Source organism: Pygocentrus nattereri, chromosome 15 (genome assembly GCF_015220715.1).
Source record: "Pygocentrus nattereri isolate fPygNat1 chromosome 15, fPygNat1.pri, whole genome shotgun sequence".
NCBI lineage: Eukaryota > Metazoa > Chordata > Actinopteri > Characiformes > Serrasalmidae > Pygocentrus > Pygocentrus nattereri.
This window is the reverse complement of record NC_051225.1, coordinates 28,524,675-28,548,103: the sequence shown is the minus strand read 5'-3', so window position 1 is coordinate 28,548,103 and position 23,429 is coordinate 28,524,675. Positions and strand designations below refer to the sequence as shown.

The 23,429-nt window shown below is 39.8% G+C and overlaps 1 protein-coding gene across 5 annotated transcripts in view; it reads left to right on the top strand.

Moving 5' to 3' along the window:
• Positions 1-23,415, top strand: part of tmc6b (transmembrane channel-like 6b) — a 37,985-nt gene extending 14,570 nt beyond the window's left edge. For 3 of the 5 annotated variants that reach the window (XM_037545398.1, XM_037545397.1, XM_037545399.1), the window contains exons 3-21: positions 2,128-2,249; positions 2,453-2,590; positions 4,144-4,305; positions 4,593-4,701; positions 5,986-6,070; positions 6,476-6,730; positions 8,372-8,553; positions 9,671-9,815; positions 10,545-10,700; positions 11,169-11,356; positions 12,471-12,561; positions 12,771-12,868; positions 12,981-13,076; positions 16,473-16,548; positions 16,671-16,804; positions 18,304-18,480; positions 18,916-18,994; positions 20,293-20,388; positions 21,470-23,415. In XM_037545398.1, the coding sequence (XP_037401295.1) occupies positions 2,128-2,249; positions 2,453-2,590; positions 4,144-4,305; positions 4,593-4,701; positions 5,986-6,070; positions 6,476-6,730; positions 8,372-8,553; positions 9,671-9,815; positions 10,545-10,700; positions 11,169-11,356; positions 12,471-12,561; positions 12,771-12,868; positions 12,981-13,076; positions 16,473-16,548; positions 16,671-16,804; positions 18,304-18,480; positions 18,916-18,994; positions 20,293-20,388; positions 21,470-21,487 (2,407 nt within the window). In that variant the 3' untranslated portion in view covers positions 21,488-23,415. Of the gene's footprint in view, positions 1-2,127; positions 2,250-2,452; positions 2,591-4,143; positions 4,306-4,592; positions 4,702-5,985; positions 6,071-6,475; positions 6,731-8,371; positions 8,554-9,670; positions 9,816-10,544; positions 10,701-11,168; positions 11,357-12,470; positions 12,562-12,770; positions 12,869-12,980; positions 13,077-16,472; positions 16,549-16,670; positions 16,805-17,297; positions 17,405-18,303; positions 18,481-18,915; positions 18,995-20,292; positions 20,389-21,469 lie in introns of those variants that run through there. The other 2 variants (XM_037545400.1, XM_037545401.1) reach the window with 2 other exon arrangements.
• Positions 23,416-23,429: the final 14 nt, after the last annotated feature.

Below are 23,429 nucleotides of genomic sequence, written 5' to 3'. Positions count from 1 at the left end.
TATTTATTTTAATGATCTTCTGCCAGTGAGTTATTTCTGAATACCTCTTTGCTGCCACTCTGCCCCTTCCACCTCTTCCTGTGATATCTGTGTAGCAGGTCATAGAAGTACAGTGTGGTTGTTTATAGTTTTCGTGCTTTCAACAGCTTCCCTTCACAGAGCCGGATAAAAAGTGGTGTTTACGGGAAGGCCCTTGTTTCCTGCCTCTCTTTGTTCTCTAGAGGGCTGCAGAACAGGCGTGGTCCTCAGGCTCCAGCAGAGAAGGCCCTTTGTTTTGGCAGATTGCTAGTGATTGTTTCATTTTGTGTCTCAGCTGAAGCAATGTGCATGTGATTGGTGACATAATGACATCATGTGCAAGCCACTTGTTTTGGTTTAGATCTCAGGAGATAGAGATGTGTCACTGTGGTTCTGTCCCATCAAATATAATAATTGTACTTGAGAAGCAATTGACCCATTTATGCCCTGTCCATGGTCCACCCACAATTGTGTTCTTTCAACTGCAGAGAGGCTGGACAAGTGTTTCAGGACACAAAAATCCCATTCAACCTAAAACAAAATTCTGCCATGCTGAGGCCACTAAATAATTTAAATTTTCTTTTTGGCAGATATGCTGCTGAGTTGGAATATGTTGTTGTAACTTGTCAAAACGAGGCAGATTAGGAATGCTGAATTTGACACCATACTAGCACCGTGTTAGCTCAGTTACACACCAAAAAAAACTACATCTGAACTACCCTAACAGGGTAACCTTTCTCAAACATACAATATAGATACAATATAGTCATTTAATAATTCACTGTAATTGTTGGTTGAGTGCTACAGCTTCTCATTAGGTTGAATGGGAGTTTTACCAAAGTTCTGTAAACTTTGTTCAACTTGGTAAGTTGCTACAAAAGAAAGCATTTGTGACTTGGGAGTTGTAGGAAGGTGAACTATATGGGTGGAAGTTTGGGTATGTTTGAAAAAGAAGTTTTGAATGCGCTGCAAAGGGGAGTAGCTCTAAAGTACAAGCCATGTTCTCCTCAAAGCACACGTGTATCTAAAGCCACATTGAGTTGTTAAATAATCTTAATTAGACTTTATATGACTTACAGTTGTTTGTAAAATAGATATTTTTGTAGATATGGATAGAACTAAAATGGACAAAGCTAATCTTAAAGTATTCTATTTTTGTATTATATAAGTATGTCATACAGTGTCACAAACCATGCAAGTCTGTTTAAGAGTATTTAAATAGAGAGTGCTTTGAGAGGCAAGTGTGTGATGATTAAGCCCAATCCCTTTTCTTATTTTTACTTCTACCCTGTGTTCTCAAGTGTCACTTTGCCCCTTGGAACTCAGTTATATGGGGTAATGGTTGAAATCTTCCCCTATGAAATTGTACATCCCTCAAATAATAAAGAACATCACTAGTAGCCTGTTAAAGAAGTACTGCTCTGTAGGCGACCCTGCCAGTCTGCAGTGATAGCAGAGGAGGGCAAAGTTCAGCAGCCTCACTGCTGGGTTTCAGTTACATTTAGGACATCATATGCCATCAACGGGAATGTAATAATTATTTATTATTGCCTACCTTTAATTCTTCAGTGATTTGAAGCTGAAGTCAGATATTCTCCATCTTCTTGTTCGAATTTTCCAGTTCCACCTTAAATGTAGCTGCAGTTACATTCTGGCGCTTCAAGCGTCAGAACTGCTAGACTGTTTAAGGTGAAAGATGTCAGTAGACTATTAGGGATTTATATCCTTTTTTATGAAGAAAAGGACCATAATACACTGAAACGACATGTAGGAGAATGCCACCCCATCCCCAGTCAAGAAATAAAAACCTGCCCTTAATAATCTTGCCGGTGTTTCTTTTTTTCATATAACACTCCATTTAGAGTGCGTCTCTGAAAAAACCTGTTTGAAGGGCCATGTAGCAATAACGCTTTGTCCGTCTATCTCAACAAAAATCAGTACTCCCTGCCCCTAAGCGTTAGTGTGCCAAACGGAGGGCTAGGGGCTAAGTAGTAGTGTGAAATGGGATTGGGCCTTGGCTGGCTGTCCAAATAGTCTAAATCTAAAAGAGCAATCAAACCACAGCTTAAATGCATTTTTAAGTGTGTATTTGTGTTTTTTGTGTTTTAGGAGTCCTTTGGATGAAGACCGGGTTCATGACTCGTTCACCCAGTTGATTGAGGAACAGAGTCAAGACCTAAACAACCAGGCCATGGAGATGAGCTCTTTGGATCTAGAGGATGAGACCAGAGGTGCCCACACATGCTATCTAAAACACATAAAGCTTTTGTAAAAAGCACTTTACAGATAAATCTTAAAAGGTAAAACTGCTTGATACAGTGTAGCAGGTCTTTGAGAAGAGTGTGAAAACATTACTAAATTACAGATTATACACATACACTTCTGTTTTTGTTCTTTGTGTATGTATGGATTGATGAGCATGCATGTGTTTCAGATGATGTTCCATCTTTGAGTGGTGCAGGCAGTTGTGTAGGTGTTTGTGAGGATGGAGGGGACACAGACCCACTAATGGAGCCCTGCTGGTCTACAGCCACTCTCAGAGTGCTCTCTTCCATGCCCAGTCGCACAATCGGTGGGTACTGGACTGTGTGCGTGTGAGAGAGAGATTTACCCGTTTGCCAGACATCCTGAAATATGTGTACTGGTCTGATCCATTTGTATGTTTACACATTGTGATTCATTCTGGTTTATTCCTATCTCATCCTTGCAGACAGTAAAAAGTATAAAAGTTTACCTAGTTACATGTATTTTGAAACCTGGGTAATAGTTTTAAGGAAATCCTAAAAGCTTAGCAGGCCCTTTGCTTACCTTTCATAACAAAATTGTACATCTGAAATAATACATGATAATAATATGTCCACTGCTACCTACACAGTACTACAGTAGCTTGGTACACAAACAACAGATATGCTTGAAAATGCTTACAAATGAGACCAAAGGTCGAAGTATGATTCTTAAAACCTAACTGTTTGTTTACTCTCTGGTCGAGGGCATACTGTGCATACTGCACATACTTTCCTGTATGATTCATATCATTATCTGAAGACAGTTTGATAGTGTATTATTGTACACCTGCTAGAGGAACTGAAAGCGGCCTGCTTATTAACCAGTTTTCCTGCTGAACAGATGTATCCAGCAGACCTAAAATAACTGCAGAACTGATCATGGTTATGAGAGCTTTATAAACATAAACAGGGTTTATGTTTAGCCTGAAGGAAACCAGCATTTTACTCAGGCTGCTCCTTCAGAGCAGGCTTTGGTACCCCACCTCTCTCTATCTGACTGATAGAAAAAGAATTACAAAAACCCATCTGTAGCAAAACTAAACCACTAAAAGGCTATATGTGCTCCACCCATTTTCGTGGTTTAGTGATGAGCCCTAACTGTTAGAGCTGTTCTTTTACTCTATAAATGTGAAAACCGAGAAAAGATTTCTGTCAGCGCCCTTATGAGATTTAATGCTAGCGCTAAGTAACACTGGTGCACATTCAATGTCCTATTCAAAAGCTTATAACAGGGCAGGCATTGACAAATACTTTACCTAGCAGTTTTGCAGTGACTCTTTCAGTAAAGAGCTCTAATAAGTTTCCATTTTTTGTTACAGCTAGCAAAAAACCTGCTTAGACTACAGCTCATACTTGTAGTCAGTGACTAATGTAGGACTTCCAGAAGGCCTAAAGGGATTTTTTTCTTACAGAATTCATCTCAGCTATTGTTAATCAAACCTGACTTGTTGATTCCATTATCACCTCCTAATTATGTTGGTAATTAAACTGACATGTTTGGCCTTCTGTCCAGCACCTGAAGTCCTAACCATAGTGATATCACTGGCTGAATACTATTATGATGAAGATGAAGAGGCAAGGAAATTAGTTTGACATGTACTATCAAGCTGAAAAAGAAAAAGGACATGCGAGGATAAGGAAAGTGGTTAAAATAAATGTTAAAATAAAGAAAAGACTTAAATAATTTGATATAACACTTTGAGTGTGTGTGAAATTCCAACTTCACTGTGCCTCTGACTTCATAAAGAAAACAACAGCATTAACTAGTGCTTTCTGTTGCTGTCCCTGTCTTTTGTTCTCAAACCTTTTCACTATCTCTGTCTCTTTCTGCTTGTCCCAGGACGCAGCCGTGGTGCGATCCTCTCGCAGTATTATAACCGCACCATGCAGTTGTGCAGGCGCAGACAGAGCAGACCGGCCGTCCACTCCTTCTCGCGCTCCGCCCGACCAAGCATCTGTGGCTATCGTGTGGAGACGGACCCGGCCAACTTCGACAGGGAGGGTCAGGGTCACCCAAACATTCTTCTGTTTCGGAGAATAATACGCTATTAAATATTGGTTTGAAATATAACCATCAAATAAATCTAGACATCTGTCTGATGCCAATTTTACAGTTATCTACAGATACCGAGATGATATAGTGCATCACTAATTTACACCCATGGTGTGTTTGTATATGTGTGGCTAAAAGTAATGAAGAGTAATTTGTAAAAAAAACATTATGTGCAATAAGTAGAGTATGTGAATTATAATAGTAATAAAAAACAATCCATTTGTGTCTGTGTGTAGAGAATAAGAGGGAACGTCTGGTGAATAACTTGCAGAGTCTGTCTGAGAGTGATCGCGTACGCATGCTGAAAGCCATCCCACTGAATCTGGCAGAGAAACAGGAGCTCAGGTATGCACTTCTGGCATGAAACTGTAGTGGAAACCCGACCCACGCCCACAACTTGAAAACAGTATGAACAGCCATGTCCTTGTCAGTGTGTTTCTGAAGAGATGACGTGCCCGTCCTCCTGCTATCATGGATCAAAATGCTATCATAAGTTCTGCACTGTTTGTGGCCAGTGTGCTTTTTATCTGATGTAACGATCAGGTCATAATGTTTCCACAGGGAAGTGTACTTGGATCATTTGGAAAGTTCCCATTTAGTGAGGCACATTCTTTAAAATAAAAGCGAATCTGCTATATAATAAAATCGGTTAGATAACAAACCTGAGTACTAGACAAACACGTGATCACGGTCATCTTACCTTGTCTTATCTTAGTTGAGCAAGAATTCACCATTTTATAATCCAGTTGAACTTTCATGTGTAAGTCATACATTAACATACAGACTTACTCTAAAGTAGTAGATGTCTGACCTCTGCAACACAACAGCCATTTCATGTTTTTAAATAGCAGCTGTCAGGTCTAGCGCAGTCTAAGTATAGATGCTTCTGTCTGGCATTCAGTAGAATTATGATGAATCTTAGTGACAGCAATAGGAAGTAAATACAAAAATGAGTTTGTTTAGGAATTGAACAAATATTCATTTGTCTGAGAGAGGAAGGAACTGAATGAGTGGTACTGGTTGTACAGATACAGTGTAATATACTCCACGTTGTTGTAAGAGCAGTTATTTATTTATTTTATTTTAGAAATTTTTGTTTTTAATAAAATATCAGTCACATTGATTTGTAAAGCACATTAAAGATGTCAAACATTTACCAAATTGCTGTGCCATGAAGTCAAACTAATGAATTCATAAAAGGACTCTGTTGTTGTTATTTTTACATTTAAAATTGGTCTAAAATCATTACAGATGATTCAGTTTACAGTAGCCTTAATTGGAAAGTCCACCTAATTTTTTTTCTACATGAATTTCTGCATCATTCAATAATTGAGATGTAAATAAAGCTATTCTGAGTGGTTTGGTGTGAAATGTCAAACTCAGATTTCAGATTACAGTGGTAGTGATAGGAACCAGGGATCACAATGTCTACAACACAAGGATAGCCATTTTATTAGCTATCCAAAATGACCAATTAACCTACACAACCTACATATCTGAGTTAGATTTGTCATTGTGGTGATATAGTTTTTGACATGTTTTCTATGGGGGTTATTTTGTTTTACAAGAAACTGCTCTGTGCTGTAGATACTAGACCCTATATACTAATATACTGTCTTTATATTGCAGACGTTTGGCCTTGAATAAAACTGACCGCTCCCTCTCCCGCAGCGAAATCCCCTGCTGCAGCCAGCTCAAATATTACATCATCATTGTGAGTTCTTTACCCAGCATGCTTCCCTGGTTAATACCAGACAGGACAGGTTTCTGTCAAAGCTGTTGCTTTTGCTATCTACTTCATGAGGCCCTGGGTTTGTTTCCCCTCTGATAGCCTGTCAGACTCTCAGTAATGTTTCTCTCTGTTTGTGGCAGAACTGTAACTCATTGTATTGTCTCAGAGTCGTAATTGGCCTGTAAAGAGTCATCAAGCATGCTGGCTGTCATCCAAGTTCTGGCCTCTTTTTCCGTCACTGTTGCTAAATTCCTTCATCCTGTATGTTAATTCCAGTATGAGGGAATATGAAGAAGGGTAGCGTGGCAGCTGAACTCTAAAAGAACAGCAGAAAGTGTTTGAGGTGGAAGTTAACTATGGTAATCTCTCTCTGTCTCTGTTTCTCAGGCTTTCCGACAAAGCTGGTACGTCTGGCTGTCCTTCCTTTCCTCACTGCAGTTGTGGCAGACAGCTCTGAAGACAGTGAGTGGCCGCTTTGGAACGGGCGTCCTCTCCTACTTCGTCTTCCTCAGGACCCTCCTCTTCTTCAACTTTTTTCTCCTCCTGGTGCTAGGTCTGTTTCTGGTGGTCCCCCAGGCAGTGCGGCCTCCTACGCCATTATCTTCAGTCCACTTCTATGGCCTTGAGCTACTCACGGGGGCGGTAAGACCCAGCTCAGCTGCCCTGGAATGTGGCATGTGTGACTTCTCAGATGAGAGTCTATTTATTTATGCTTGGACACTTCTGAAGGGTGGTTTGAGGTGCACTGGAGAAACAGCTAAGCCATGTATCTGTATGTCATTATCGCAAATTAATCACATATGGAGAAAAAAATGCACAAAAAAGCACTTTTTATTTTTTATACAGCACAGTGCTTATACAGCACTGTAATAAAAGAAGCGTATTTCTCAATGTTTATTGTTCTCAGTTCTAATAAAATGTATAACTGCACTGAATCTGCTGTACAGATTCCAGAAGAGGCTTATACTTGTATATAATTCAAATGCACTAATACAAATCTGATTTGTATCTCTATAACAGAGCTTCATTTATGTGGCCAGATGTCCGAGTGATGTGGATAAATATTATCTAGACATTATAATGCATGAAATGACTAGTCTAAATTATCATCATTTGATTTTTCAAAGGTTTTGCATCATGCAGCTGTTGAGATGTGAAGAGTCATTGAGAGGGTTTGGATGTGATGTGGTTCATTGTAGAAAAGCTTAATGAGTACTTTTTTTTTTTTTTTTTTTTCTTTTCTTACAGTGAGGGTAATGGGAACCAAAGGTGGTGATGTCTTTAATAGACATATATTTCATGTACCATCCAAAATCACAACAGAGCTTACAAGTCTTCTGAGTTCTTATATTAAATGTGGTAAAATAGTTTTTAAAAAATGGTTTCCGTTGGGGACTATTTTGCCTTGCATGTACCTCTCTGCCTTGAATTAATTTTAAAAGTATGTTTAGGGCTACAACCTTATCTCAGCACTTTCACAAAACAATGTCTCAGGCATCAGGGAGCACATCCATGACCATTTCATTTAAGAGCTTTCTGTGAGAGAGCTTTGAGAGCCATTAAAGGGGAATTACACCATGTTTTTTATCACTGCGGTAGTGATAGAAACCAGGAATCACAACACAAGTATGGCTGTTTGATTCAGTATCCAAAACCACCAGTGAACCTGTTTTTTATGTGTAACATTTGTACCAGTGAAATAGTGGTAAATCTGAAACAAATATATTTTCTTTATGGACTAAAACACACTTTAGGCCAAGAAAAAAAATCTGAACTTTTATTGGACAATGTCTCAGGCATCAGGAAGCATATAAATAACCTTTTTATGTAAGAACGTTCTGTGAAGCAGCCTTTAGAAGCACTAAACTCTGGTTCCTGTCTCCACCACTGTGAACAGTATGTTTCTCTAGAATGGAGCATTTTACATCAAACCACATGGAATGATTTTGTTTATTTCTTACCCACTTAATTATGCATACATTTTAAAGAATTGGTGGAATTCCCCTTTAACTCCTCCTAGCACCACTGCAGCGAACAATCCAAACTCTGCAAGCTTCTCTGAAAAGGGCATTTTACATCAAACTACTCCTGTTGAAAGTGATGCAGAATCCATCTTCTCTTCAGTTTAGTTCTCATGAGTAGGATAGTCTCAGAACAACAGTTTAAGAGACCAGTTTAAATAATTTATTTAATGGTTTATAATGCATTTATGACTGTCAAAACTTTTGACTGTGTTAATCAAATCTCTCTCTCTCTCTCTCTCTCTCTCTCTCTCTCTCTCAGGGCTACTTCACAGACTCTTTGATGTACTATGGCTATTATAGTAACTATACCCTAACAAAGACCTGTGGCAACACAAATGACCAGTCTTCCTGTGGCTTCCATTTATCCTATAACATGCCTCTGGCCTACTTCTTTACCATCGGAATGGCTTTCTTCATCACCTGCATTATCCTTGTCTACAGGTGAGGGACTTGCTTACCTACATACAAATCTAGTGCTGCATTTGATCTTGTGTTTTTTATAATTTTTTAATAATTTGGCAATAACTAAAATTTACACCATTTTCTTAGCCTTGATGCAGTCAATCAGCCAAGACAAATTTTGCCACAACCTTGTCTCAGCACTTTCATGAAACGATGTCTCAGTCATCAGGGAGCATATCCATGACCATTTCATGTAATTGCTTTCTGTGAGAGAGCTCTGAGGGCCGTTAAAGAGGAATTGCACCATTTTTTTTCATGGTCTTAATGAGAGAAACCAGGAGTCCCAATGTCTACAACACAAAAACGGCTATTTTATTCAGTATACAAAACCACCAGTGAACCTAAACGCATTTCTGTTTTTTATTTGTAATGTTTATACCAGTGAAATAGTGGTAAATCTGAAACAAATACATTTTCTTTATGGACTACTTTGCCTTACAGTGGTCTAAAAATACACCTCCACCAAGAATGGCTTTTAAAAACACACTTCAGGCCAAAAGCAAAAATCTGAACTTTCATAAAACAATGTCTCGGGCATCAGGTACCATATTCATAACCATTTTAAATAATAACTTTCTGTCAAGCAGCTTTAAGAAGCAGTAAATTCTTTAGGCATCTGATGAGCTGAATGTAGTTTTACAGAAGGTTGAGAGATACTTTGGGGATTTATTTACAGAAAAGACTCTACTTGGCTACTTGGGTGCCTATTGACTTGTAATGTTTATTAGCAATGTTAGCCTCGCAGCTCCAGTTCTAAACAAAAGAAGCAAAGTTTGGACTCCAAACATGTCTTGGCCCATTGACTACATTTGTGGTAAGTGGAAAATTGTGTTAATTTGAATTTTCACTGAACTGTTCCTTTTAATCTTAATGCTTCTTGTCATGTACAGATTAAGCGCAGCTGTTAATCACATTCTGTCTGCTTAAAGATTCTTTTCAGTTCACTTCTGAAGTCTCAGAGTAATCTTTGTCTGGGGAACTGATGCTCTGATGTCTACTTTCTTTGATTCATTAAGAACTAAAGTTAGGACTTGCCTTAGTGTAATTATTAGACACATGTAGTAACGTATATTGCCTTTATGTATCTGTGTTCCAGCATGTCTAAGTCGTTTGGGCAGAGTTTCCGTGTTGACCGGTCCAAAGGTCTGCTGGCCATGAAGGTCTTCTGTTCCTGGGACTTCAAAGTCACAAAGAAATCCTCAGTTAGACTTCAGTCTGAGAACATCTCCACTCAGCTCAAAGTAAGGAAATCAGGTTGAACAACAACCCAATAAAGCAACAAAACAAGATGGGCTAACTTGGAAAAACCAGACCATAAACAGGAGCAAGATGAAATGGACTAAGAACAAGGGTTAAGATGTACAACCAAAAGAAAATATAGACAGTTGAAAGGAAGCAAGCCTAGAGAAGTAGACAAAGACAACCGACTTATAAACATAAACAAATTCAAGACTGAACAAAGACAAAGGGTGTTTTTAATCTGCAGAAAGTACAGGAGCATTTGGTACCAGAACCCTTTAAGTACTTGCTGAAGCCAACGACAGTTGTTGTTGTTGATTGCTGTTTTTAGACTCATTATTGTAAAGAGTTTGCTAAACTAGTTAGGAAGCTAATGCTAACTTTAGCATTTACTTTAACATTTGCTCTAGCATTCATAGACCAGTTGAGTAGTACTGCAGTACTTTAGTATAGCTTTTCATAGCAGCCAATAAATTATCAGCCAATAAGCAAGGTAGTTAGTTAAGCAAAATAGTTCAATCTGTTTCTCAAGTAGGTGGAAAATAAAAAGCGTTCAGTTCTGTTTGCTGTTTGGGTCAGTGTGTTTTTTTTTTTTTTTTTTTTTTTTTTTTTTTTTTTTTTGATTACACAGTGGAAAAACTGCCAAAAAGTCTTCAAGCAATCATCTAAGTGTAAAAGTATTTAGGTGTACTTTCAGTGTCACATCTATTAACCTCCTGCTGTCTGTTTAGGAGTTGGTTGCGGAGGTGAACCGTAAGGAGGTGAAGTCTTCGTGGTTGCAGCGTCTGGCAACTGTGTGCATTCAGATACTGGCCTGGACCATATGTATTGGCAGCACTGCTGCGTGCACCTGTGCCATCTACTACTTCTCAGAGCACATGCATAAGGTGAGCATGAGAGTCATACACTGCACACAAACTGACTTACTGCTCAATTGTTTCGAGTTAGCTTCACCCCTCTGCCCAAACGACTTAGACATACTGGAACATAAACTCGTGAAGGCAATGTATACGTTACTTTATGTGTCTAATAATTACAATGAGGCAAATCCTAACTTTAATTCTTACTAAATCAAAGAATGTAGACATGAACGCATCGGTTCCCTAGACACAGATTAAGCTGAGACTTGCTACTCTTTTGTCTGTTACACATTCTTTGCAGTTGGAAGGCGGTCTCTGTTGCAGTCTCTGCATTTCAGAATTGTGTGTGTTCTTGTTTGGTCAGTGAAGGCTTCCTAGAACATGGAATGACAAATATTTCCGGTGCTGAACCACAAATATCATGCTATTCTCCTCACTCTCTCTCTTTCTGTCTCTCTCTGCCTCTTTGTTTATGTTTCTCTCTGTCTCTCTCAGGACCTGCAGGTCCGTGTCCGCTCCTCTTCAAACACTACAGAAAGTCTCCTGCTAAAGGAGGCAAGCCTGCTTGCGCTCCCGGTGGCCGTGTCCTCCATTAACCTGCTTATTCCCGGCTTTTTCAACACTGTGGCATGGATGGAAGAGTATGATTCCCCCAGCAAACGCAACTATGTTGCCATCTTCAGGTAATCCTCCACTGTACCCACAAAACATTGCCCTCACATGTCAGTGGTGTGTGTGTGTGTGTGTGTGTGTGTGTGTGTGTGTGTGTGTGTGTGTGTGTGTGTGTGTGTGTGTGTGTGTGTGTGTGTGTGTGTGTGTGTGTGGGCAGTTTTCACAATACTGATTCTATATGTTCTTTTATTTAAACTAAGCTATTTTAAAACCGAATCTCCTCACTTACAGGGGAATTAAACAGTTCAGAGTGGTGTAATATGAAAATTGTTCACAGTAGTGGTGTTGGGAATGAAATGTCCACAGTGTTTAATGCCTCTAAAAGCTCCATCACAGAAAGCTATTACCCAAAGATTATTAGATGCAAATGCATTGCCTGATGCCAAGACATTTTTTCGATAGTTTGAGGTAAGATTTTGGCCTAAACACACTTTTTAAATCCATTAATGGCAGAGAGGTACATGCAGGTCGTTGTAAGGCTAAATATTATACAAAGATAATGTATTTTCACAGAGATATAACTACTTTATCATTATCAACATCACCTATAAAAGACTTGAGTAGGTTCGTATAGTAAATAAAATGGTTGTTTTTGTGTTGTAGACCCTGAGTACTATCACATCAAACCTCTCTGAATAACTTGGTTTACATCTCAAATGACTGAAGTGCCAAAATGTATGGAAAAGGGTGGAATTGCTCATTAAGTTAGCCATCTAAAAAAGGTGTATTTCCACACCGCTGATATAATGAAATGTATCTTGTTACTCATTCTTATGTTATTACATGACCAACTTTACTTTGTTTTACAGCATGTTGTGTATTAGCAAGGCTGTACCAGCCCAGAATTGTATCTAATGTGTTTTTTTTTTCCCAATACCTAAATCAAGCATTTTCTCCTGGTATTGGTGATATCAATACTGGATATAGGATTCTGCCATCAGTAATTTATCCTTAGTGAGGAAACTTTTGATTCAGTCCTGATTCCACAAATTTGTCTTGGTGATCATACATGCTAGAACATGAACAGAATGGAGGTCCTCTGACATTGAACCCAGAACCTTTTTCTTTTCTCAAAAGCTGATTTTTTATTTTTTTTTTCTGTCCTTGCTACTTCTTCATTGCTAGGAATCTGATGCTGAAGGTAAGCGTGCTTGGAGTGCTGTGTTACCACTGGTTGGGTCGGGTGGCTGCAGACCCAGGGAGTGTGAGCCTGAAGGTGAGAGAACCATTGCAACCATGTTATCAAATGACTTCTGCCACATGTGAGGTAGTGGTGTTATTCACAAAGCTATACAAACAGGTTGACGTTAAGTTAAACTGAAGTTAGTAGACATTTAATTGTAAAGGCAAGGTGAAAATAAAGCATTGCCCCGTAGTTTGGTCATTAAACATAACTGGAGCTGTATGTGTGTGCTATGTTGTCAGTGCTGGGAGAGTTTTGTGGGACAGGAGTTATATCGATTCCTGCTGATGGACTTCATCTTCACAATGCTGAACACTTTCTTTGGGGAGTTCCTGTGGAGGTGAGTTCCCTGACATACTGTACCACTTAAAGAACAAAATTTAAAAAGATCAAAACAGCATTTCTGATACCTCAGCAAAACATTTTGCATAAACATATTTCCTCTCATTCAGGTTGTTCTCACAGAAGGTCCTGAAAAAGGAAAGGAAGCCCGTCTTTGATATTGCGCGGAATGTTCTGGAGCTCATATATGGGCAAACGTTAGCTTGGTAACTACATATCTTTTAATGCTTTGCTCATGAAGAAGGGAAGATTGATTGTTAGGCGTAGCTTGTGGGTTGGACAGACCTTTTTGTTATGGCTTTCAGGACAGCCAGAGATGTTAAAGAGAAATATTAAACTGATGGTTTGCCCAGAAATTGAATTTACTCAGTTTTCCCCTACACTCAGGTATACCCGTTCAGCCATAATTTGTTGTTTGAAATTAGGCTGTTTCCACCTGTTAAGTAAACTCAAATAGACTTTTAACTGTGGTTTCTGACACTGTTTTCTGTTTATAAAAACAAAAAGGTCAAAAGTATAGACAAATTTCAGGCTTGGTGATTACTGCTTCAGTTGTTTTTAGTTATGCAACATACTGTTGCCCATTTTTGTCATTCAAGCCTGAATTTTGTCTTCAATTTTGTTAATTTTTATAATATTATGTCAACAACAAACCACATGATGATGATGATGATGATGTTGATAATAATAATAATAATAATAATAATATCACAGTTTGAGAGGCGCCGGGCGGGAGTGGGGATACTTACGAGTTCCCGGCTGGTGGTTGTGCAGTTGGAGTTTGTCTAGGTGGATGAGAGGGTCGCCTCAATGCGAATTAAAATAGCAGACAGCAAAACTCTGCTTGGGTCAGAGGTCAATGATCGACTTTGTTGTCGTTTCATCTGACTTGGGACCGTATGTTCTGGACACTCGGGTAAAGAGAGGTGCTGAGCTGTCAAGTGATCACCCTCTGGTGGTGAGTTGGATCAGATGGCAAGGAAAACTAATGGTCAGACCTCGTAGGCCCAAGCGAATAATGAGGGTGTGCTGGGAACGACTATTGGAGGCCCTTGTTCGGAATGATTTCAACTCCCACCTCCAGGAAAGCTTTTCTCATGTCGTGCTCATGTAGGGGACATGGAGTCTGAATGGATCCTGTTCAAAATCTTCATTGTGGAAGCTGCCAGGCATAGCTGTGACCAAAAGCTTGCGGGTGCCTGTTGGGGCGGTAAACCAAGAACCTCCTGGTGGACACCAGTGGTGAGGGAGGCCGTCAAGCTGAAGAAAGAGGCCTTTAGGGACTGGATGGCCCGAAGGACTCCCAACTCAGCAGAGAGGTACAGACCGGCGAAAAAGGTGACAGCCTCAATGGTAGCAGAAACAAAAATCCAGGGCGTGGGAGGAGTTTGGCAAAGCCATGGAAAAAGACTTTCGGACGGCTTTAAAGAGGTTCTGTTCAACTGTCCGCTGATTCAGGAGTGGTCGGGGTGGCTGCGCCCAAGCTGTATTCTGCAAGGGTGGAGAAACTCTGACTTCAAATGAGGATATTGTCGGTCGGTGGAAGAAGCACTTTGAAGAGCTCCTTAATCCGGGAGACATGCCTCCCTCACAGGAGTCGGGGCCTGAGGCCTCTGGCGTGTCAAGCTCCATTTCCTTTGTGGAGGACACTGAGGTAGTTGGCAAGCACTTCAGTGGCAAGGCACCGGGGTGGATGAGATTCGTCCGGAGATGCTTAAGGCTCTCGATATTGTGGGGCTGTCATGGCTGATGCGCCTCTGCAATATTGCATGGACCTCAGAAACAGTACCAGGGTGGTGGTCCCCATTTTTAAAAAAGGGGACCAGAGGGTGTGTGCCAAGTCTCGGGGTATCACACTGCTCAGCCTCCTTGGGAAAGTCTATGCCAAGGTGCTGGAAAGGAGACTCCGACCGATAGTTGAACCTCAGATTGAGGAGGAACAATCCGGATTCCGTCCCAGCCGTGGAACAATGGACCAGCTTTTCACCCTCTTGCGGATTGTTGAGGGGGCATGGGAGTTTGCCAACCTAGTCTACATGTGTTTTGTGGATTTGGAGAAGGCTTATGACCGGGTTCCCCAAGATATCTTGTGGGAGGTCCTCCAGGAGTATGGGGTACCGGGGCTACTACTCCGGGCCATTCGATCTCTGTACTCCCAGAGTGAGAGCTGTGTTCATATACTCAGTTGGACCCTTTCAGTATTAGCGTTGGGCTCCGGCAGGGTTGTGCCCTGTCTCCACTCCTGTTCGTGATATTCATGGACAGGGTGTCAAGGCGTAGCCAAGGTCAGGAGGGCATTATGTGTGGAGGCCGGAGGGTGATGTTGTTCTTTTGGCTGAATCACATGGTTGCCTCCAGTGCTTACTGGAGCAGTTTGCAGTTGAGTGTGAACCGATTGGTATGCGTATCAGCACCTCCAAATCTGAGTCCATGGTCTTAGCCTGGAAAAGGATGGCATGCCCACTCCAGGAAAGGGGAAAGGACTTGCCTCAGGTGGAGGAGTTTAAGTATCTTGGGGTCTTGTTCACGAGTGATGGGAAGAGGGATTGTGAGATCGGCCACAGGCTGGGACAGGTGGCAGCAGTAGTGCGGTCACTGTATCGGACTGTAGTGGTGAAGAGGGAGCTGAGCCATAAGGCAAAGCTCTCTGTTTACCGGTCGGTCTACATCCCGACCCTCACCTATGGTCATGAGCTGTGGGTAATGACCGAAAGAATGAGATCAAGTGGCGGAAATGAGCTTTCTTTGCAGGGTGGCGGGCTACACACTATTTGATAGGGTGAGGAGCTCGGCCATCCAGGAGGAGCTCAGAGTAGATCCACTACTCCTCTACATTGAGAGGAGAGGTTCGGGTATCTGATCCGGATGCCCCCTGGACACCTCCCTGTGGGGGCGTACCAGGCACGGCCTATCAGGATAAGGCCCCGGGGTCGTCTTAGGACCCGCTGAAGGGATTACGTCTCCAAGTTGGCCTGGGAGCGACTTGGGGTCCCTGGGAATGAGCTGGAGGAAGTTGCAGGGGACGGGGTCATCTGGGATTCTCTGCTCTCCCAACTGCTACTGCGACCCAATCTGGATTAAGCGGCCAACGACGATAACAATAATAATGATGATGATAATAATAATAATAATAATAATAATAATAATAATAATAATGATAATAATAATAATAACTTGTCCATTATAATAAATAATATAATACATATACAGAGCATAATTTATAGAGTAATCAAGGAAATTTGTGTTTGAATTTCTTCTAATATTTTTCAGTAAGGACAATACAATAGAAAAATAAAATTAAACATAAAGCCAAAATAAGAGGTAGAAATTTAATTGAAAGCTAAATTAAAGGGATACATTTTCAAACATAACATTCATTTGTTTATTTAAGAACTCCACATGGTTTAAGGCAAGTGTGTGAAGATTTAGTCATGCTTAATAAGTCAAGCAAAGATAATGGATAGCTGTACGTTTGCATTACTTGTTAGCTACATTAACCTTATTTCTCCAGTGAAAAATAAAAAAAGCTCATTTAGAAAAACAAACCATATCTATGCTAATAAGCAATAAGTTCTCTGTGACCGTATTATATTTGTGTGCAGGTTGGGCGTGCTGTTCACTCCTCTTCTGCCTGTGGTGCAGGTCATCAAGCTTCTCTTCCTTTTCTACATGAAGAAGGTGAGCCATGCAGAGAGAAACTGTTCACTGCACAACTTCATCAGGCAGTTTGCCATCCAGCTTGAGTTCATACCTTACTTTGTGACACTGAAACCCCTTTCTGTCTTGTTCTGCTATTGTAGACGAGTTTGATGATGAACTGTCAGGCTCCTAGGAAGCCGTGGAGGGCAAGCCAGATGACCACCTTCTTCATCACCCTCCTCTGCTTCCCCTCTTTCTTGGGAGCTGCAGTCTGCGTCACCTACACCATGTGGACGTGAGTGTACTGCTCATTCATGACCATGCACACAAATACTCTCACAATTTCCTCTTACAGGTTTGTGATGATGATCACACTCTGTCATCCCTCCACACTCAGTGCTACTTTAGGGGCAGTTTCAAGGATTCAAGGATTCAAGGAGATTTTATTGTCATTTGCATCACATGGTACATGAGGTGGAACGAAATTAAGATCTCATGGTCCAGTTTACACCCAAGAGCTGTTATTAAAATAGATAAATAAATAGAAAGTACACAAGAGAGGGAGAGTAGGAGAGTAGGCAGTTAGCAGCAATATGAAGTCCAGAGTGCAAGTTTGCTATAGCAGCATGATATTGACTTAGAGCAGTGGATAAAGTGTGGATTTCAGGTGCAAATCAGACACATGCCTGTGTGTAATGTAAACTGGTGCACAAGCTTGAGCATGCAGACAGACAGTATGCATCATAAAATAAAATGTGCTTTTCTTCTTCATGCACATACGTTGGAAGGAAGGATTTTCGAAAACTGGTTGGGGATGTTACAAGTACGGCGGATAACATGTTCCACTCGATTTACTGAAGGTTGAGCAGCAGTCAACTCCACCTTTTATAATCAGGTGGGGATTTTCATTAGGGTCTCTAATGACGTGTTGTTGAGAGACTTCCTGAATGATTCCTGAAAGAATGATCGGCTTTAAAATTGTATAAAGTCTTGGGACCATCTGTAAGTATGTCGGAAGACGCAGCTCAAATTGATGTGGACACAACATGCATGCATATGTCTTAATATATCCATGTTATAATTTCACAAACCCCTTTTCCCACAAAATCTTTCGCCAGGGATTTTTCTCTTTTCTCTTTCTTTTAGGAGTGTAAAAAAATTGGGCTGATGATTCAATTACAATGATTTTGAAATGTTAGAATCATTTATGATCAATTTTCATTGAAACATGCCCTCAATTTTTTTCTTGCCTTCTTTTGATTGTATTTCAGCCACATTCCTGTCACTTTTGTGGGTTTAACCAGTTATTTTCCAGGCTATATTTTGGTTTTACCCTCTGAATTTACATGCCTAAATCCTAAGGCAAAATATTCAGTAACTGCATGAATCAACTTTAAAGTGTTGGTAGATTTTTTTTTTTTTTTTTTAATGTATAAAAGCTCCCCTCAAATGAAAAGACGTCGTCAACTTTTAGTAGAAAAAAAATTGTGAATTCTCCTTTTTTAAATTTATATTACCCATCTATTTGACTTAAAAGAAGACAGTTACAGCTCTCATATGACACCCACCTTTTGAATGTATAATCATAATATGAAAGTCATGAAGTAAAAAATAAGTGCGTTTTGGAACCATCTGAGGTTTCACTGTGTTAAAGAGGTTAATATATTTTTTCAAATAATTCTGTTTTCTGCCAAAATAATGTGATGATGCACTGTGTTCTTTCCTAAAGATGTTACTCACATTGTTGTGAGATTTAAACCCCTGCTCTCCTGTGCGTGTGTCTCTGTGGAGCAGGATAAAGCCGTCTGACAGCTGCGGCCCGTTCCGTGGCCTAAACACCATGTTCCAGTCTGGGAAGATATGGGTAGAACAGCTGGCTAAGAACGACCAAAAGTTCAGCTGGCTCCTGTTGGCTCATAAATATCTGGTGGAGAACCCTTTCTTCCTCTTCCTCGCTGCTGGCATCTTCCTGTGAGTCAACTTCTATCTGCCTTTCTTTCTACCTCTCTCTCATTGTATGGTCCCTCAACCAGAATACAGTTGAGTAGCAATAAAACAGTCTAAGTAATTTCTCATGTGCTTTCTGACATGTTTATGATGTGGTTTGGGAGTGTAACTGCTCTGAAATTGATGATTTGGTTACACAGATTTTTGGAACATCAGAATTGTTAATAATAATGTTCAATGCTCATTTTTGGCCAAAATAAAAAAAAAAGTTCTCTGGCTGTTTTCAAATGTCAAAATCCCTAAAAAAAAAAGCTTGATGTATTGTTTTCTAGTCACATTCATGTATTTAATGTATTTTCAAGGCTTATAATTGCTTTGCTGTGAATTCAGTTTGTGTAAATAATTATTAGTAAAAGAGTGTATATAAAGTTGATTTTAACTATGTTTCTCTTCCACTAGAATTGTGATATATTTCCACAGCCAAGTGGTAGATGGACAGAGGAAGATTATTGAGCTGCTGCAGGAGCAGATTGAAAATGTAAGAAGGTTAAAAATGCTGTCAGATGCTTTTAGATAAAGCACTCTGAGTGAAACCTGTAATTGAATAAGTGACACCTTACCAGGAATGCAGAAAGACTAAGCCATTAGCTGACAAGCGGGGTTAATTACCAGCGGTGTTTTGGGCATTTGGGACAGGAAAGTGAACTCTGGCAAAGCCAGTAAACCTGATTCAGCAGTAAATATCCCAGCAACAAAAACAACCTTAACAGAGTTCTGTATCAGCCAAAGGAAGGGGAATATTAAAGGGGAATTCCATGCTGTTTCAAACTTTCTGAAGAACTCAGTCATTGAAATGGAAACATTGACTTTTACGTCAATCAAAGCGGTTTGACATAAAGTGGTTCACTGTAGAGAAACTTGGTGATTAAGATTTCTTTACAGTGGCACTGATGGGAACCAGAGGTCGTAACATCGATCACACAAAATCACCATTTTATTTATTATCCAAAGTGGGGGGGGGGATGTACATGTCTTTTGAGTTTTTATATTCAGGGCTTGTTTCCCAGACATGGATTAAATCTAGTTTCAGACTAAATACAGTGCCAGTGGTGAGGTGAATCTCCAGGATTAGGCTTAAGGCTTTGGTATTCTTCTTGTGGAGATGATGTTTGCCTGGCTTTGGCTAACAAACGTTGAGACTTTCCACACCGTGTCACACACATTGGTCAGTGCAAACGCAACAGCCAAAACAGACTCACAGAGAATATGTAAGCCCCTATAGGTGGTTTCGACTTCGTGTTAACTTGGTGAGCTTCGTTTCGCTTGTTCCAAGTATACCGAGGCCTTCAACCTGGGCGTGAGAAACTATTGGCCCATAATATTGATAACGGGAAAAAGTTTTCTTTGGACCCTGTTTTGCCATAGAACACCCTGTATTTACATGGATTTTACAAAATACATTTTAGGCCAAAACCTTAGCACAAACTATTGTAGAACAATGTCTGACATCAGGCAGCATATTTGTAAAAAAAAAATTTCAGGTAATAAGTTTTATGAGAGCTTTTAAGAGCCGTTAAATGTTTAGGATGTCCGTTTCCTGCCACATCTGTTGTGGCCAATTCAGACTAAATTTTTTTCAAGACGGAGCATTTCACATCAAACTACTTTGGATGACTTTGTTTATATCTTGATTATTTAATGCTGCAATTTTGGATTTGAGTGAAGTTCCCCTTTGAGTAAATTAGATTTTTCTTTGAACCACTTCTTTAACCTGCATCATGTCTATAGGTGTAATCTTATCAATATTATCATTACTCATAACTTTCTCATCTCCAGGAGGGGGAGGACAAGAAGTTTTTGATCACTAGACTACAAGATATCCATGAACAGAAGCGTCCACTTTCTTCTCGTCGCATCAGGGGAGCCAGCGAGGTTAGCCAGACCATATTACTATTACTATTACATTACTACAAATTACAACTGTGATGTGCATTAAAATGTATTTAAAAACACAATGACCAGTTAATGTGGCTAAAGATTAGCCTGTGTTGTTTTTCACATTTGTTGAATCACATGAAATGCCTTAATGCACATAAACAGACAGAAACTCATCTTGATCATCTGTGATTGGTCAGGATGCTCATATCAAGCAGTAAAGGCAGCCAGCTTAGAATCTTTTTAAGAGAAACAGAAAAAACACAAATCATGTCACCTCAGCCAGCATTGCTAGCCTAGTCTTTCTCATTTTGTGTCTTTTAGCTTAAAACCAGCAGCTCACGTTTATCAAACTTCTTCGTGATAATAGTGATCTAGGAGGAAAAAATTTTTCATTTTTTTGTATTTTTACAAGTTTTTACTCCTAATCTAGTCATGCCTAACTTCATCCGCTATCTAGGTCTCTCCTCCTACTGAAAGCTAGCATGTGCTTTTTCTGAGACAAGTGAAGGCACCACTGCATTTTTTCTAACTGCCATTAACAAGATAACAAATAAATGGTTTTAACACTGGAGTTAATGCATATCTGCTAATTCACCGAACGTAACCCTGAAGATTGGCACGCAGTCGGATGATCACCACAGCAGCGCAGAAAAGTCTCATGTAGTAGCTAACCAAAAAAAGGCAAAAAGAGAGATTTAAGATGAATGAATAAGTTGGAGATGAATAGACTTATTTGCATTTATAAGCACTCAGTTTGTTTCCAAATATGTTTGATCTGAACGAGAACGTGAAACACTAGAAAGTCGCAAAGACCTACTGAGTCATATAAGGGATTGACATCTTGTGTCCCTGAGGAACAACTGAGGTGGAAGCAATGAAGAGCGCTTGTCATTTATCTGTCATAATAATGTATTAGTATGTAATGATTGTAAAGCTGTCCTTTTTATTTTGCCATCTTAATTGTTCTGTGGAATCCATTCTTGAAATTGGAACATTCAAAGTTGAGTCCTAAATTTCTGGAATCAAACAGCCTTAATTTGAAACCGGTAAACTGCTTTTCCTTTCTCCATTCCAGGAATCCAGTTTCTCGTGACTTCTCCCAGTCTGCTGTTTGCAGTTGCAGCTTGAGCCCCTTGCTGTCCTGGAGCAGAGCTACCACTCCTACAGAAGTTTCTTTACAGTCTCTACCAGGATTTGGCACTGAGGAATAACTGCATTCATTCATCTCTCAAAGAAAACCACTGGACTGCCTTGAGATCTTTCTACAGCATTCTTTCCACTGAACTCTACAGAAGCAGCTTGTGTTCTTCTGAAAGTGGAGCGCTTTTAAAAAACTTTCAGACCAAGGAATCTTGCGGAGACTTGCACATTTGTATAAAGTTTTTTTAGTATAAGAATGCTATTAAACTTTTAAAAGGACGAGCAGGGTAGGAAAGAAAGGGTTTTGGAGGAAGTTGCCCTGAACATCTGCACCTGACACCAAACCCCTCAAAAAAAACAGTATCTTTTGAATTTAGGATATGTGAGAATCTTCTATTTATGTATTGTTTGTATTATTCTATTAGGTTCATACTTTTCTGTCCAACAGATGCAACTCCTCACATTCATACTGTGAAACAAGGACTATATTTAAGATCTTTAGTGTAATGTAACACAAAAAACTGTAGTTTTTCATTCTCATGAATCTCACTGATCAAAAAGCCATCATCACTTTAGATTGGGACTGTAGTTTTTTTATATAGTGTAAGATTTTATAGTATGTTTTTTTTTTTATTACTTTATTACAAATAAATTTCAAAATTTGAAAATATAGGGTTACGCTGCACAATGCTCTAAAGAGAGGACATGTGACGAAATACTAGAAGAAAACATCATCTTTTGCACCTTGATTATAATGTACCTTACAAAGACATGCAGTCAAAAACAAGGAAAGTGTCAAAAGATATGTACACTCTACAAAGAATCTCATCTCTGTCTCAGAGTTCCTCATAAATATGATTTACATATTAAATTAAATAGATAACAGTATAGCTTAGATTTATCATCTGTTTAGAAATGAAAATGACATGGTGACAAGGCTGATTCTCTGTTCTCTGAGAATAACACACGTTTCTGTAAAATGCATCTTACATACTGTAAAACAACATATATAATATGTTAATAATATGTCAACCCTGTGAACTTGTCTCACTCTGCCCTGAGGGTTGAATGTAAGTGAGATTTGTGATTGACAGCCCCTCCTGCACTGGCCAGAGTTCCTTCTGGAATTCACAGACTGGTTCACAGTTAGGAGACCTGGCCCAGCAACTTCTATAAAGCTGTTAAAAGTGCTGCACAAAATACAGCTGAACTGGAAACTGAAACTGTTGTAGCACCATGTTGAACAGTCTTATTGCTGTCTCTCAATATGCTGCCACGGTCCAGCAGAATGATGTGCTCACCAGCATCAAAGTGTCCTGAAAAGGCCATTGGTGAAGATGACTTGAGAGAGCATGGCAGGATCCCTTGTGAGTTCTGCTGCAGTTTGCCTTTGGCACCAGCAGAGGGCGAAAGCTTATTATTACAGTGAAGCAACCTTCATTGCTTCGAACATTGAGGTCTGGAGTGCAGGAGGCTTTTTCCCTCCCATTATCATTAACCTGTACATAAACATTTGTGTACTCACACACACGCACACACACACAATCATGAAGTGGGCCCTTATAATGCTGGAAGTAATTGAAAAGGTTTTCTTTACTGGAAACTACTACCTTATATTTCCACTTACTGGCGACATTATGAGGGCCCATCTACTTTATAGGCCCATTATAAACAGTTACAGACTCTAATACAATAGTTATACATGCAATTTGGCTTTTCTCCCATTAATCATTGGTCAGTTTTTGACCACAGGACTGCTGCTGACCAGATATTATTTGGGTGGTGGACCATGTTCAGCACAGCAGTGATGCGTAGCAGTGACACAGTGACTACACAGAAGTGCCTTCAAAGAAGTCCCTGAAATAAAATGCATATCTGTAATTTTTTTGTGTTTT